Below are 15188 nucleotides of genomic sequence, written 5' to 3' on the forward strand. Positions count from 1 at the left end.
GCAAACCACCTTGGTGGATGAGGTAATGTCTCCCATTGGGTGAGACAGGCTTACTTACTGCTTATTGTAAAATTGGTGGATATCCTAAGCTCATTGTTCCTCAACTGTGGTGAAAAACCACTCCATATATAGCACCTACCTGGGTCACTCTATGTCACCTTGTGGGACCTGGGAGTAATAGGGAGCCAATGCAGACTTGATGGTTTTACTGCTTGCTGTGCTATGGGTAATAAAGTTCTTTATCTCTGAGCCAAGAGCCTTGTGTTCTGTTTCATAGGCAGAGGGAGAAGGTTTGACACAACTACCACAACAGATAGTAAAGGACTAACAAAATATTGGATAGAAAGCTGAGGATCTTTAGGACTCTGGGGGCGACATAGTGGGCTCAAACTGAACAGCTGTGTGATTTCCTCCAGTAGCGATCAGGGTTTGAGGTGCATTGTCAGCAAAGGTGTGTGTGTGTGTGTGTGTGTGTGTGTGTGTGTTTTGGGGGGATTAATCACGGGCAAGGGAGTTTGGAATGTGAAATTATTTTTCAAACTTTTGTGATAAAATTTATATATAGTAAACTGAATATATTTTAAGTATGTAGTTCGATGAGCCAGTGTAAAAATATGGAACATTTTCATCACCCCAAAAGTTTCCTCCTACTCCTTTAAGATTCACTGTTCCCCCTTGTCTCCATCCCCAGTTTCAAACTGATTTGCTGTCATAATAGATTAGATCTAGAATTTTATTCAGTGAAATCATACAGAATAACTTTCATCTTTTTGGGGTCAAAATTCTTTGTTGTCATCTGTTCAAAGTGGAAGAATTATTTTGTGGTTGCGTTTCTGGAATATCTTAAAAGAAATTTTTTTTTTAAACACTATCTTCCCTGAAGATCATGAGATTAAAGAGCCAGTTTGAGGGCTTTAAACAGAGCTAGTAAATTTTCTCCTCTTGTTGTATAAGTGAATATAGTTCCGATAATGACAAAGATTCTACATGCAAGTGCCATTTTAGATCTGCAGTTGACTTGATCATTAGAATGCCCCTGCTAGTATTGAAAACTTGGTGTGAATTTTTGTTATTGATTCTTAGTCTATTCAGAGTGATTTAGGTACTTGACTACATGAAAATAGAGTTCTTCACAAAGCACACTTGGGAATTTTTAAATTGAATGTGGCAGCTTAAAATTATGGTATGGTGGCTGAGACTGAATTATTACTCCTTAATTTGTTGGTTTCATTTATTTTTTCTTCTTTTGTACACCACCTTTTAAAAGTATCCTTAAAAAATTCAATTATAGTTGACATTCAATATTATATTAACTTCAGGTGTACAGTATAGTGGTTAGACATTTATATAACTTACTAAGTGATTCCCAGCTTTCTCTGTAATAGAAGATAAATGTGATGGTTTGAGCTTTACACCTGGGAAACATGATATGTGCCCTAAAATTTAGGTTTAGAACTAGATTAGCAGGACACCCTGCCTTGAAACTGAGGAAACAACCCTCAATATCTGACGGACATTTGAAATGTTAACATCAGCACATGGTGGTGGTTAAGCATGGTAGTAAATAGCCTCCAGGGCTCTGGAATTAGGTTCCCTAATTCAAATCTTGACCCTATACTTTAGAGTTACGTGCCTTTTCATAAGTCACTTAATATAGGCTTTACTTTCTTCATCTGTAAAATGGTCATAATAACAGTACCTGTATTATAGGGGGCTTATAAATAGTAAATTAAATCTTACAGAATTCTTAACACAGTGCCTGGCATATGGTAAACACTCACTAAATAAATGTTAGCTTTTGTTATTATTCCACAGATTCTAGATAACAAATGGCTTTTACTTTAAGCAATATTTAGATTACTTATGGAAAAAAAAGCTTTGCATCTCTCTTTGATCTTGAAATAGAATTCACTCAAACAGTAATATGTAGATTATTATTACTTGTCACCTACCTTACAGTCCAGATTTACCATGCAAAGGAATTTTTACTTCATGAGCTAGGTTAGCCCTGGAAAGGAATTTAGTAACATTACTAACATTAGAATGTTGCAGTTTCTGAACTTGGTATAATTTTGCTGTTTCTAATGAAACCTTAAAAGTTCGGGTTCTATTTCCTGTTCTGCTTATTGTTACCCCAGTGCTGTCTTTACTGAATCACTTATGTATTAGTTTGGCCAAGAAGTCAGTTTAGTTTTTTCTATAAAATAAAGGCACATTTTTCATTTTCACTAGTACTCTATTGATTTAGATATTTTGAGTATGTCAGCCACCTACTGTGTGGCATAGCGTTGATCGTTCTCAATTAATGTCTTGATTTGATCACTATCAACTTCAACTTAAACAACCATGGAGCATCACCAGTGAGAAATCTCCAGCATGAAATTTGGCAAACCACCTTTGACATGTTCAATCAGTCACAGCACCTTCCTTATTCACTGCACAAATCTTTTTTTGTTTCAGTTGCATTTTTAACCTTCTTTGAAATGATAAAGCATAATATGCCAAAAGTGTTGAATATTTTCTCCCATCTTCAATACTAAAATGGCTGTGTAAAAATTCTCCAATTTTGATGTTTCATTTAAACACATGCTGATATGATGTGACAGCTGTCACAATACAGTCTAACAAAATAGTTTTGAATGAAGTTGAAGAAGACAACTAAGTGCTACTAGGGCCCTCTTATGGAAAAAAACCAAATGAACTTTTTGGCCAACATAGTAGAATTGAGACTGCCATTGTATTTATACAAGTATTTCTGAAGATCTTTAATCGTCACCTGAGGTGGGGTTGGAGAGGGACAGAGAGAATGTCAGTGTGAGAAAAACATGGGTCAGTTGCCTCTCGTATGTGCCCCTACTGGGGATTGAATCTATAGCCTAGATATGTGCTCTAACTGAAAATTGAACCCTCAACCTTTTGGTGTATGGGACCAACTGAACTACCTGGCCAGAGCAGACCCTTTAAAATCTAATTAGGGTATATAGACCATGTAATTTACTTGGATAGCATTTTCACTAAAGGACTACTTATAAGATCAATTCTGCACAACGGTGCATTTTTGGAAAGTATTATTTAATATGCAGAGATCTTATTATTTGACCTAAGTCATTTCTTTGATAGAATGATAGCAGAAATCACAGAGGTCTAGTTTAGATCTGTATTGATTTATGTTTGAGAGATACGTGGCAAATAGGATAGCTGTGATACATATTTTAAAATTTGTTTTAATTATACTTGTAGAATGCAAATATATTTTCCTTTCTTAAAAATTGAAGCATTATTGTAGTATCAGTATGAAGATTTATAAGTAAAGCCAAGGCCTCCACAAACATTCCCCCTTCCCCTCAACTTCCCCTTATAAGTTTCCCTCCCTTCTAATTACCTGTTTCAAATTTGTCATTTCTCATATAGGAATTTTTTCTTTTTTAAAAAAGATTTTATTTATTTATTTTTGGACAGGGGAAGGGAAGGAGAAAGAGAGGGAGAGAAATATCAATATGTGGTTACCTCTCACGTGCCCTGTACTAGGGACCTGGCCCACAACCTAGGCATGTTCCCTGACTGGGAATTGAACCAGCAACCCTTTGGTTCACATGTTGGCACTCAATCCACTGAGCCACACCAGCCAGGGCAAAGTTTTGTAATTTTTTTTTTTAAAAAATGCTTACGTATTATTGTTAGATTTATATGGAAGTGTTTTTATGGTTATTGTGAATGGAGTTTTTAAAAATTGTATTTTCTAATGTTATTGTTGATATACAGGAAAGTGTTACTACTTACATGTTGATCTTGTGTCTAACAAATTTATTATTAGTTCTAATAATTTTTCATTTGATAGTCTTGGGTTTTCCAGGTGGAAAGTCAGGTATTCATACAGTTTTATCTTTTCCTTGTCAATCACTTTTTCTTTTTCTTGCAGGGTATGATTTCAGTATTCAGTTTTGGACATGTGAAATATTTTTAGAATGATGTTTTCTATGAAATAAGTTGTACTGTACACAGATTTTGAATGTATGAGTAAATAAAGGGTAGAATGGAGATCTTCCTCAATGGGGATAATAAAAAGATTTTTGGAAAAGAAATGGTTATTACTGGAGGATTTACTGTGTGATCTTTTCATTACAGATATGGTGTAAGATATTTCTTCAAGACTGGACAGCTGAGGACCTGTTATTTCTGATTAGCCTTAAGCAGACTTACAGCCACAGAGAAACCTCACGGAGTTCCATACCTTTCCTGGGACCTAAATTCATCTTGTAACCATGTATGGAAGTGCTCGCTCAGTTGGGAAGGTGGAACCAAGCAACCAGAGCCCTGGGCGTTCACCTAGGCTTCCACGTTCCCCTCGCTTGGGTCATCGTCGAACCAATAGTACAGGAGGGAGTTCTGGAAGCAGTGTGGGAGGTGGCAGTGGGAAAACCCTTTCAATGGAGAATATCCAATCCTTAAATGCCGCCTATGCCACATCTGGCCCAATGTACCTAAGTGACCATGAAAATGTGGGTTCAGAAACACCTAAAAGCACCATGACACTTGGCCGTTCTGGGGGACGTCTGCCTTATGGTGTTAGGATGACTGCTATGGGCAGTAGTCCCAATATAGCTAGCAGTGGGGTTGCTAGTGACACCATAGCATTTGGAGAGCATCATCTTCCTCCTGTGAGTATGGCATCTACTGTTCCTCATTCTCTTCGTCAGGCAAGAGATAACACAATCATGGATCTGCAGACACAGCTAAAGGAAGTATTAAGGGAAAACGATCTCTTGCGGAAAGATGTGGAAGTAAAGGAGAGCAAATTAAGTTCTTCAATGAATAGTATCAAGACCTTCTGGAGCCCAGAGTTGAAGAAAGAACGAGCTCTCAGAAAAGATGAAGCTTCCAAAATCACTATTTGGAAGGAACACTATAGAGTTGTGCAGGAGGAAAACCAGGTTAGTTTTACATGTATGTTTACCTTTACTGTCTGAATTCATATATGTAAGCGAATAGAGCCATTCTTTTTTCTTAGGTTTTTCCCTTCTTGGTTCAGTTTTCTTCCTGTTGATTATTTAATTTAAAATGTTCTGTCCTCTGTTTCTTGGTCTTTTTCAGATTTGGTCTGTGCTTGATTTTTTTTGTTGTTGTTGTCATCTCTTCTTGACAACAATGAGGAGCTGTTCTTTCTGTGGACATTCATGATAGTTCGACTTCAGGATGCTTATGTAACTTTTTTCTTTTTAGTTATTTTAACAAACTTAAGGTGGAGGAAAGGCAACTTGGTGTGATTAATTGCTTTTGGAAAATAAGTGAGATAATTAAGCATTACAGTCTTGGGCTTTGCAGTTCAAGAGCTAAGTGCTGTCTTGTTAGATATAAGAAACACTCATTTGTTATTTTTCTGCCCTCTTCCAGGTTATAATTGATGTTTTGGCCATAGACATGTTACATGGAGTAACATATAAGTACAAAGTTGTGGACAAATCATATTCAAGCTGCAGCAATTAAAATCTTAATTATGCCTTATGTTTAAAATACTTTTAGATCTTTTCTCAAACTTGTAAATTTGAATTATTTGCCATTTAAAAATCTCCTATATTATTAAGGGAGAATTTTAAAGTTGCTACCTCATTGTTGGTATTAGACTTTGTTTTGGAGTTAGATTAATAAAAGTTATGGAGAAAGTAATAAACTTGGATTTGTGCAGTGTTCATGAATGATGCCAAGAAGTAAAGAAGGAATTACAAATGATGTCTTCTGTCTCTGATGAAGTAAATCTAATTTAACATTACTGTTGATTGTTTTGCTATTCTATTACTAATACTCAGCTCAGGCATTCAGATCTACTGGTTTGGTTTCTGGAAGAAGATAGCGAGTTAGATTGTTTTGTGTGTTAAAGCCCCACACTTACTTTCAGGTCAGTGCCTCTCATCTTTTTTCCTCTAATATTACACTTCAGGGCTGTGAACAGGCTCCTATACATAATGATTATTATCTGTGACAGTGACATTCAGTAGAAGGAATGTGTGTATGGTAAAAAGGTGTTTAAAATCTTAGGTATGTTTAGTTATAAAAATCCACCCAGGTGATTTTGGTGTCTCCTCACCTTGAGAATCATTGATGCTCAAGATAAAACACTCATATGACAACAGAATGGAGAAATACCCTTTCTTTAGTTAAATTTAAGTGGCAGACAGTGAAGTACAATATGAAAAGTTTATCATTTTAAAATATAAAATAATGGTACATTCTGAAAGTTCTTCTAGTTTGGTGTTGAGTTATAAACTTTGAGAGAGGAGTGATGAGTTTGCTTAATTTAGTCTTGTACAGTATCAGTGTAGCTTAGGTCTTAGAAACTGGGGTGGATATTAGGTTCTTTTAGAGACTGGTAAATTTGGAGCACGTACTGGTGTTTTATCAGTGCTCAAATATGAGGTACTTTATTTAGACAATGAAGCATTGTAGTGCATCATACTTGAGTATTGTCCAATCTCAAACGTATCATTAACATAAAAATCACAATTTATTTCCATTGACCCAAAAAGTGGCTGGGCTGAAACGTGTAAATATTGTATAAAAATTATACATGAGTACTTTTCCTTTAAAAGTTCTACCTTTTAGGAATAGATTACGTGTGTGTATAAATGTAAATATAATGTGTATACATGTGTATATATGCATGTGTATAAATATATCTCTATTTATAAATAAATAATTAAAAGTATATTTGCTAGAAGTTGAATTGAGTTTACTGGTTTTATCACTGAATTAGCTAGCCACCAATGTACCTTTCTGATGATACTGAAAATATGTCTATCACTAAAGAGAGCTTTAATTATGAAGCAACTTGGAAATGTCCATTTTAACAAGGAGAAAATTTTTGGCATACTTCTCTATTTTCAGAAAATTAAGCCAGCTAATTAATACCTACACTTTAAAAGCTGTGTGGGTAAAAAGCAATGGCAATTTCCTTCCTAATTATCAAGTCACATTCAAAGATGAAACATTCAAATCTTCTGAAAAGACTGTACTAGGGATTCAGCACTTCAGCCTAGTGGAAGTGAAGCAGCCCTCGGACTATGATGCCAAAAAAAACCCATATGTGCTGAAGGAGGGTGAGCACTGCCTTATCTAAATTCCTCCCCTTGCCCTAATTAAACACTAGGGCTGGCAGGAATATATTCTTCCTGCATCCACTATAATTATCACACAATCCTAAAATTGTATATCTTTGGTCCAAAAAACGAAGGGTGCAATTCTAACATAAAGTGAAATACTGCAATGAGACATAGAGAATTGAGAATGCTAATTAATAGATTATAGTGAGCTAGCAGTGGACCTCATTAAACTCTGCATTCATTATACCCTCCATGGCCCTCAAAATCAGACATTTTTCACTTTACAAAGAAGATAGGTTTAGTAGAATTTATAATAAACAAATTTTCCCATTTCAGTTTGAGACTGGGGTTTTAGATGCATTCTCAGTGTTCTGCTTGGACAACAGAGGTCTTGGTCTGGAATCCTGTCAAATGTCAAACCACATTTTTGAGAATTGCCTAATGAGCAGAGTTCATTATTATGGAGTTCTTTTAGATGACTGGGTTTTTTAAAAAAAGATTTTATTTATTTATTTTTAGAGAGAGGGGAAGGGAAAGAGAAAGAGGAGGGGAGAAATATCAATGTGTGGTTGCCTCTTGCACGCCCCCTACTGGGCCCACAACCCAGGCATGTGCCCTGACTGGGAACCAAACTGGCAACCCTTTGGTTTGCAGGCGCACACTCAGTCCACTGAGCTACACACAAGCCAGGGCAAGATGAGTGTTTCTAAAATAAATACCAACTGTTTTTATGTTTCATACTGTTTTTGTTACTGAATTTTCAAATATCAATGGTTGGGGAGATGGCACAATATATATTTTAACAGAAAAGGCCTTTTCTCTTTTTTAAAATTGACTGTGGGGAGGGCTTTTAGTATGTTTGCTTGATGAAGAATAAAAATCTAGCTATGAGCTTGCTTGAATGGCAAAGCTAATAAGGCTTTGGATGATTTATATTTTTTATTATAAGCAATATCTAGCAAGATACTGTCATACTTATATTACTATTATTATGCCTTATAATATTTCTATATGTTGAGTTTAGTTGGAAGCTTATTTTAAAAATAGGTATTTTAAAGGGCTTTCATTGGAATTCCATGTAGTCATAATACATTCTGTTTAATATTATAGTGTGGCAAATGAGTTTAATGTTTTGTGTATTTTTTTGTTTTTGGAGTCTGATTTTATTCAGGATTCAGGTTTTTTGATTCTGGTTTTCTTTATTTAAGGATCAAGAGAACTTCAGAGTCAGAAATACAGAAAGATAAACTGATCCTGTGTGAATCTTTGTTTTATTATTTGTTCTCACTATTTGGACACGGGTGACTATTAATATTTTTATAATTTTAGGTTGTACCTAAATTTGTCACATGATAAAAGCCATTATTTGAATTTAAACTTTTTCATGAGGTTGCTAATTGTGCTGTTGTCATTGAAAATCTGGTCTTAAAATCTGGGGTCTATGTGTTGGACTATTTGTTTACCTTTTCTGTTTGATAATTCTGATTTAACATAGAAATGCATTATGAATGGTTATTCAGAGTATTGTGGATAAATCAGTAGCCTAGTTTATTTTCCAGATAGTTTTGATAATTTTTGGAATTCCACGACCTGAGAAAATTAAATCAGATGTAAAGTACATATATGTATTTTGGGGGGAGTTAACAATCACTTTCAGAAGCAAAATTTGTTCATGTGTGACTTACAGAACTTTAAGCTACCTGCCCATTGGATCCTGTCATGTACGAGGCTGTAGAAGTGGTTTTGGAAAACGACTTCTGGTAGAGTTGGTAAGCTTGCTTATTTGAAACGTAGTGGAGTACTGTGAAAAGTGATTCAGTGAATTTAATTGAAAATGTGCAAATATCTGAGAAGGCTTATTTGTGAGGAAATAAGACTTTTCCAGAGGAGTGCAATCTTTTTTTTTTCTTTTGCCTCTACTGTCTTCTTGTATTTCACAGTGCAATCTAGTGTGTGACTTCATACCAGTGAAGTGGAATTGTTTTTAGGGATTTGCTAATTTACAGAAGCTTTGCAGGTAGCAGCTTAATTAAATATTCTTGGAAACCTATTATTCATTCTCTTGGGCAAAAGAAACCAGAATATTAACTTAGTTCTTAGTTACACTGATGTTGGTCAAGGGCAGTCATAGTTCCATTTTACTTTTTAAAATCATACCGCTTTGGAATTTGACATGTTCCCTAACATGTCATGTGCTTTATATACCCAGAAGAGTATTTGAGGGGACTAGAAACTATGCTTTATAACAAATGGTTGAGGGAAGTAAAGAAGACAAAATGTGTGACATTTTAGTTATACTTGGTATATTTGATGGGCAACCATGTAGAAGGAAGTTTTTTGTCTCTTTCTTTTTGGTATTTTCTTTGGCAGGCTGACACTGGAAAAATAAATGCAAATATTAGGGGTTTAGGTTTTTGCTGCATGGAGGAGTGTATTTTCTTACAAAACCATATCTATTTGATGGAAGAGTCAGTTCACAAAATAATCATTTTTTGTGAACTGACCACTACTGTGTGGTCAGTTACTGGGAGGCCAGATTGCTTCTGACAACTGTGTGAATGCTCTGAGTCTCTCAGTTCTTCAGAGTTTCTGAAATGACAAGGGGTAAAGTGGTACTTCATAGAGAACCATTTACAATTTCTCACTATCCTTCCCAATCCTTTTTATCTCTCCATCCTTTGCTTTCTCTCTGCCTCTTTTCCTTTGTGAAACATTATTAAAATATAATTCAATTGATCCTTTAACAGTATGTAATATTTTTTCTAAAGATTTAAGTAATTAATTTTTTAGAGAGAGAAAAAGGGGAGGGAGAAGGAGAGAGAGAGAGACATTGATTGGTTGTCTCTCCTGTGCACAACTCAGGTGTGTGCCCTGACTGGGAATCAAACTGGCAACCTTTCTGTTGGAGCTCAGTCTACTGATCCACATGAGACAGGGCATAATATTTTTATTAATATGACTTATTTAAAGAAGAATTTTGAATGACAACAATAGGTACTGTTTAGGAGCAGTTTATATTGCTGCAAGCAGAGTAGGTTGAATGAAGGAAGGCAAGAAAAGCAAATGATTTTGTTGTAGAAGGTCTGCATTAATTTGGGTAATAGGAATGGAGAAGAAGGTACACATGCATGAGGTGTTTTCAAAGAAATATATGGATATGGACTATGATGGTGAGAGAGAAGACTGCAATGAACCATGAAGAAATGTTTTTACCATTGATGAAAACTGGATAGAGATTAGAAAATAGATTTAGATTTAGAGTAAGAAATGGTGAATTTAGTTTTAATGATTTGAGTAGAAAATTTTCCTAAGCTTTTTGAAATAAGAGACTAATGACTGTGACCTTATGTACATATACAGGGATGTTAACATATATATTCTTTTTTGTATTTTTATAAGAATTTTATCCTTTTTTCATTTTAAAAATCTATTTTATTAATTATGTTATTATAGTTGTGCCATTTTTCCCCCTTCACTCCCCTCCACCCTATAGGACCCTTCCCACCCACATTCCCCCCCTTTAGTTCATGTCCATGTATCATAAGTTCCTTAGCTTCTACATTTCCTTCTATTCTTGTCTTCCCCCTGTCTATTTTCTACCTACCGTCTGTGCTACTTATTCTCTGTACCTTATTCCCCTTCTCCTCCTCCCACTCCCCTGTTGCTAACCCTCCATGTGATCTCCATTTCTGTGGCTCCACTTAGTTTGCTTTTGTTTTAGGTGTGGTTGTTAATAACTGTGAGTTTGCAGTCATTTTACTATATATGTTCTTGTCTTTTTCTTAGGTAAGTCCCTTGAACATTTCATAAAATAAGGGTTTGGTGATGATCAACTCCTTTAACTGGACCTTATCTGAGAAGCACTTTATCTGTCCTTCCATTCTAAATGAAAGGTTTGCTAAATAGAGCAATCTTGGATGTAGGTCTTTGGATTTCATGACTTGGAATACTTCTTTCCAGCCCCTTCTTGCTTGTAAGGTCTCTCTTGAGAAATCAGCTGACAGTCTGATGGGAAGTCCTTTGTAGGTGACTGTCCCCTTATCTCTTGCTGCTTCTGGGATTCTCTCCTTCATTTTAATCTTGGCTAATGTAATGATGATGTGCCTTGGTGTGTTCCTCCTTGGGTCCACCTTCCTTGGGACTCTCTGAGCTTCCTGGACTCCCTGGAAGTCTGTTTCCTTTGCCAGATTGGGAAAGTTCTCCTTTATTATTTGCCCAAATAACTTTTCCACTTGTTGCTCTTCCTCTTCTTCTTCTGGTACCCCTATAATTCAGATGTTGGAGCATTTAAAGATGTCCTGGAGGTTCCTAAGCTTCTCATTTTTTTGAATTCTTATTTCTTCCTTCTTTTCTGTTGGGTTGTTTCTTTCTTTCTTCTGGTCCACTCCATTGATTTGAGTCCCAGTTTTCTTCTCATCACTCTTGGTTCCCTGTGCATTTTCCTTCATTTCACTTAGTGTAGCCTTCATTTTTTCATCTAATTTGCGACCCAAATCAACCAGTTCTGTGAGCATCCTGATCACTAGTGCTTTGAACTGTGCATGTGGTACGTTGGCTATCTGTTCGTCACTTAGTTGTATTTGCTGTGGAACTTTGATCTATTGTTCCATTTGGGCTAATTTTTTATTTGTTGTGCCTGTTATGTGTGAGGGGCGGAGCCTTAGGTGTTCACCAGGGCGGGTCAGCCCAGTTCCTGGATTGTGAAGCTATGTGTGGGGGTGGGGTCAGAGAGGGAACAGTGGTGCTTGTTCTGTTCTCTGCTGGATTGTGGTACCTCTGCAGAGGGCCCTCTGCCACTTCCCATAAGCAAATTGGGCCCTTCTGGTGCTGGTTCCCCAGTGGGTGGGCTTGTGTACATTCTAGGACCTTGTGGGTCTCTCTAATGAACTCTCCTGTGAGGCTGGGAGTCTCTCCCGACATCTCAATCCCCACAAGTTTTTTCAATCGGTGCTTTTAGGCTTTATTTCCCGTCTCTGGGGCCCTGGGTTGTGGTCTGTCTCACTGCCTGTGTTTTGCCTAGTTTATCTGCATGTGAATGTGTGTCCATGGTCAGCCAACTGCCTTGTGCACCTCACTGGGTTTGCTTGTTTCCTCCCTGCGCCCTGGTGCCAACCACCACCTTTTCCTGCTGTTTTCTTCTCTGCCAGCCACCAACTCTGCCCCTCTTACTGGTCTGGATGAATGATTTGTGGTTGTTGAATTCAGTACAGTTCAGTTTTCTGTCTGTTTTGGTTGTGTTTTTTCTAAATCTTTGTTGTCTTTAAATTTGGTTGTGGGAGGTGATACAGTGTTTCCACCTATGACTCCATCTTGGCTGGAAGTCCAGAAATATTATAAGTTATTGTTTTTGAGGTGTCAGGTTTGTTTTCTTAATTTTGGAGAAAAATCCAGCCTTATGACTGAGATTGAATAATTGTAGGTTGTCAGTTAAATCTTTTTGATCAAAATGGTGTTCATTGAGACAGCCACAATATTTCCATGTATAGCAAAAGTATTTTCTGCCTCTTTGGAAATACTAGTTGAGCAGAGAAAGACCTGAATGTTGCAACTATTTGAGTAAAATGTTCCAGGTAGAAGAGGCAGTTCTAAAGGAGTTTTATGACCCGATAAGAGATTACCACTAGAGTCTTGACTAGATTATTCTTTAGATAATGCCCTTCTTCTTTTATCTGTTTATTTATGTAATAAAATATCATGGTGTGTGCCATTAATAAGGCTTTGCTTCTTTGCCATGGTTTAGGAAGTTACACTAATTCTTTAGTAATACTAAGTAATGGGAAAAGACTAGATAAACTTCATTGGCCAAAATTCTGCCCAGGCTATGTTAAATAATAGGGAAACCTTCTAGAAAGCCAAAAGAGTACTTCTTTAAAGTTTTGGAGTGAGTTTATCCATGCACATTGAATAAAAACGCTCCTTTGAGATCTGTTGTTAATGTTTTTTGGTTGTGTGTTCTCAGATATTTTGTCATTAGAGATGCCACCTCTTTTTCTGGCAAGCCATAAAGTTGTTCATGTATTTTTAAATACTAGTTTTAATGTTTAATATTTAATATTTACTAATTGATTTAACAAATATCGAGCACCTACTTTGCACTATTATATTTCTTTTTCTGGTGAATTGTCCTAACTAGAAATAAAGCTGAAAGCAGTGTGAAAACTTCAGGAGGTGGTAACTTGCTTTCTTGAGTGTTTGGATTCCTAAAATAATATTGAAATTCAAGTGACTTAGTGATTTAGAGAATATATTTAAAGAATATATATATTTTCTCCTGGATTTTGATGGATATGAGGACAATATTCTGGAAATACATAATAAGCCTTAGTAGAAACATCAGTGAAAGAAAGAACTAGTTGAAATGGTCAAAAGAGCACTGTTTCTTTGTTGATGCTTATTTGTTTGTTTATTTTGTTGATAGTATAAATTTCTTTGTCCTTGGAGAGGTTCCGAGGGGTGGGCTATTTTGGCCAGTAGTTACAGTTGGCTAACTAGTAACTGTTTTTTTATTGAGTATTTTGTGGTGAGGTTTCCACTTTGTATCATCAGGTACCTAGTTCTTAGTGTGAAGAAATTAAAAAAGGATAAGGACTTATTAATCAATTTTGGTTGTAATTATGTCCTTGCTAATGTTCAATTTTGTTCTTACTCTTTCTGGGAGCTGTTTAATACAGCCACATTCATAACCCTAAATAAAGGAGGATCTAAATTTCTCAAGAATCACTGCATACATTAAAAATTATCTTGTGTGACATCTGGCCAAGATGGAGGCATAGGTGGAAACATTGTGCCTCCTCACACAACCAAGTTTAAAGACAACAAAGTTTTAGTAACAAAAACGCAATCAAAACACAGAAAATTGAACTGTATGGAAGTCCGACAACAATGAACCATTCAGCCAGACCAGTAAGAGGGGCAGAGACAGTGGCTGGTGGAGTGGGGTTGTGCAGGAAAAATCGACTGGACCACCCAGGAGCGCAGATCCCAGGCATGGGGAGTCAATGGGCAGACCTAGTTAGGGTGCAAGGTGGCTGGCTGAATGTGGTCACACATTCGCACGCAGATAAACCAAGTGAAGGAGCGAGCAGTGAGACAGTCTGCTCAGGCTAGGGCTCCAGTGTTGGAAAAACTTCCTGGGTCGAGATGCCAGGAGAAGCTCCCAGGTTCACAGAGAGTTTGTTGGAGAGACCCACAGGGTCCTGGAGGGTGCACAGGCCCACACACCTGGGAGCTGGCACCAGGGGGGCCCGGTTTGTTTGCGGGAAGCAGCAGAGGAGACCAAAATTCGAGAGAGAGCATAACAAACGCCATTGCCCATCTCTGACCCCACTCCCACGTACAGCATCACAACCCAGCAACTGGGTCGTCACACTCTCGTGAACATCTAAGGCTCCACCCCTCATATGTAACAGGCACTAACAGACCAAAACATTATGGCTCAAGAACAGCTCAAAGTCCCAGAGCTAATAATTCTAAGCGACCAAGAGATAGCCAGACTATCAGATGCACAGTTCAAAACACTGGTGATCAGGATGCTTACAGAACTGGTTGATTTTAGTCACAAATTAGAGGAACAAATGAAGGCTAAACTAATTGAAATGAAGGGAATTGCACAGGAAACCAATAGTGATGGAAAGGAAACTGGGACTCAAATCAAGGGAGTGGACCAGAAGGAAGGAAGAAACAACCAAACAGGAAAGCATGAAGAAACGAGAATTTTAAAAAATGAGGAAAGGCTTGGGAACCTCCAGGACATCTTTAAATGTTCCAACATCCGAATTATATGGGTACCAGAAGGGGAAGAGGAAGAGCAACCAGTGGAGAACTTATTTGAACAAATAATAAAGGAGAACTTCCCCAATCTGGCAAAGGAAATAAGACTTCCAGGAAATCCAGAAAGCTCAGAGAGTCCCAAAAAAGTTGGACCCAAGAAAGAACACACCAAGGCACATCATAATTACATTATAAGGCAAGAAGGGGTTGGAAAGAAGTATTCCAAGTCATGAAATCCAGAGACCTACTACCAAGATTACTCTATCCAGCAAAGCTTTCATACAGAATAGAAGGGCTGATAAAGTGCTTCTCGGATAAAGTCAA

At 37.0% G+C, this 15188-nt stretch overlaps 1 protein-coding gene across 13 annotated transcripts in view; it reads left to right on the forward strand.

Annotated features, from left to right (window-relative positions):
* ERC1 (ELKS/RAB6-interacting/CAST family member 1) overlaps nt 1-15188 on the forward strand; it is a 616103-nt gene that overhangs the window by 33160 nt on the left and 567755 nt on the right. For 12 of the 13 annotated variants that reach the window (XM_053662643.1, XM_053662623.1, XM_053662620.1 and 9 more), the window contains one exon: nt 4126-4931. In XM_053662643.1, the coding sequence (XP_053518618.1) occupies nt 4263-4931 (669 nt within the window). In that variant the 5' untranslated portion in view covers nt 4126-4262. The remainder of the gene's footprint in view (nt 1-4125; nt 4932-15188) is intronic. The other variant, XM_053662646.1, reaches the window with a different exon arrangement.

The sequence above is a fragment of the Artibeus jamaicensis genome, unplaced genomic scaffold, assembly GCF_021234435.1.
Source record: "Artibeus jamaicensis isolate MK-2021 breed Jamaican fruit bat unplaced genomic scaffold, CSHL_Jam_final contig_1028, whole genome shotgun sequence".
In the NCBI taxonomy this organism is placed as follows: Eukaryota; Metazoa; Chordata; class Mammalia; order Chiroptera; family Phyllostomidae; genus Artibeus; species Artibeus jamaicensis.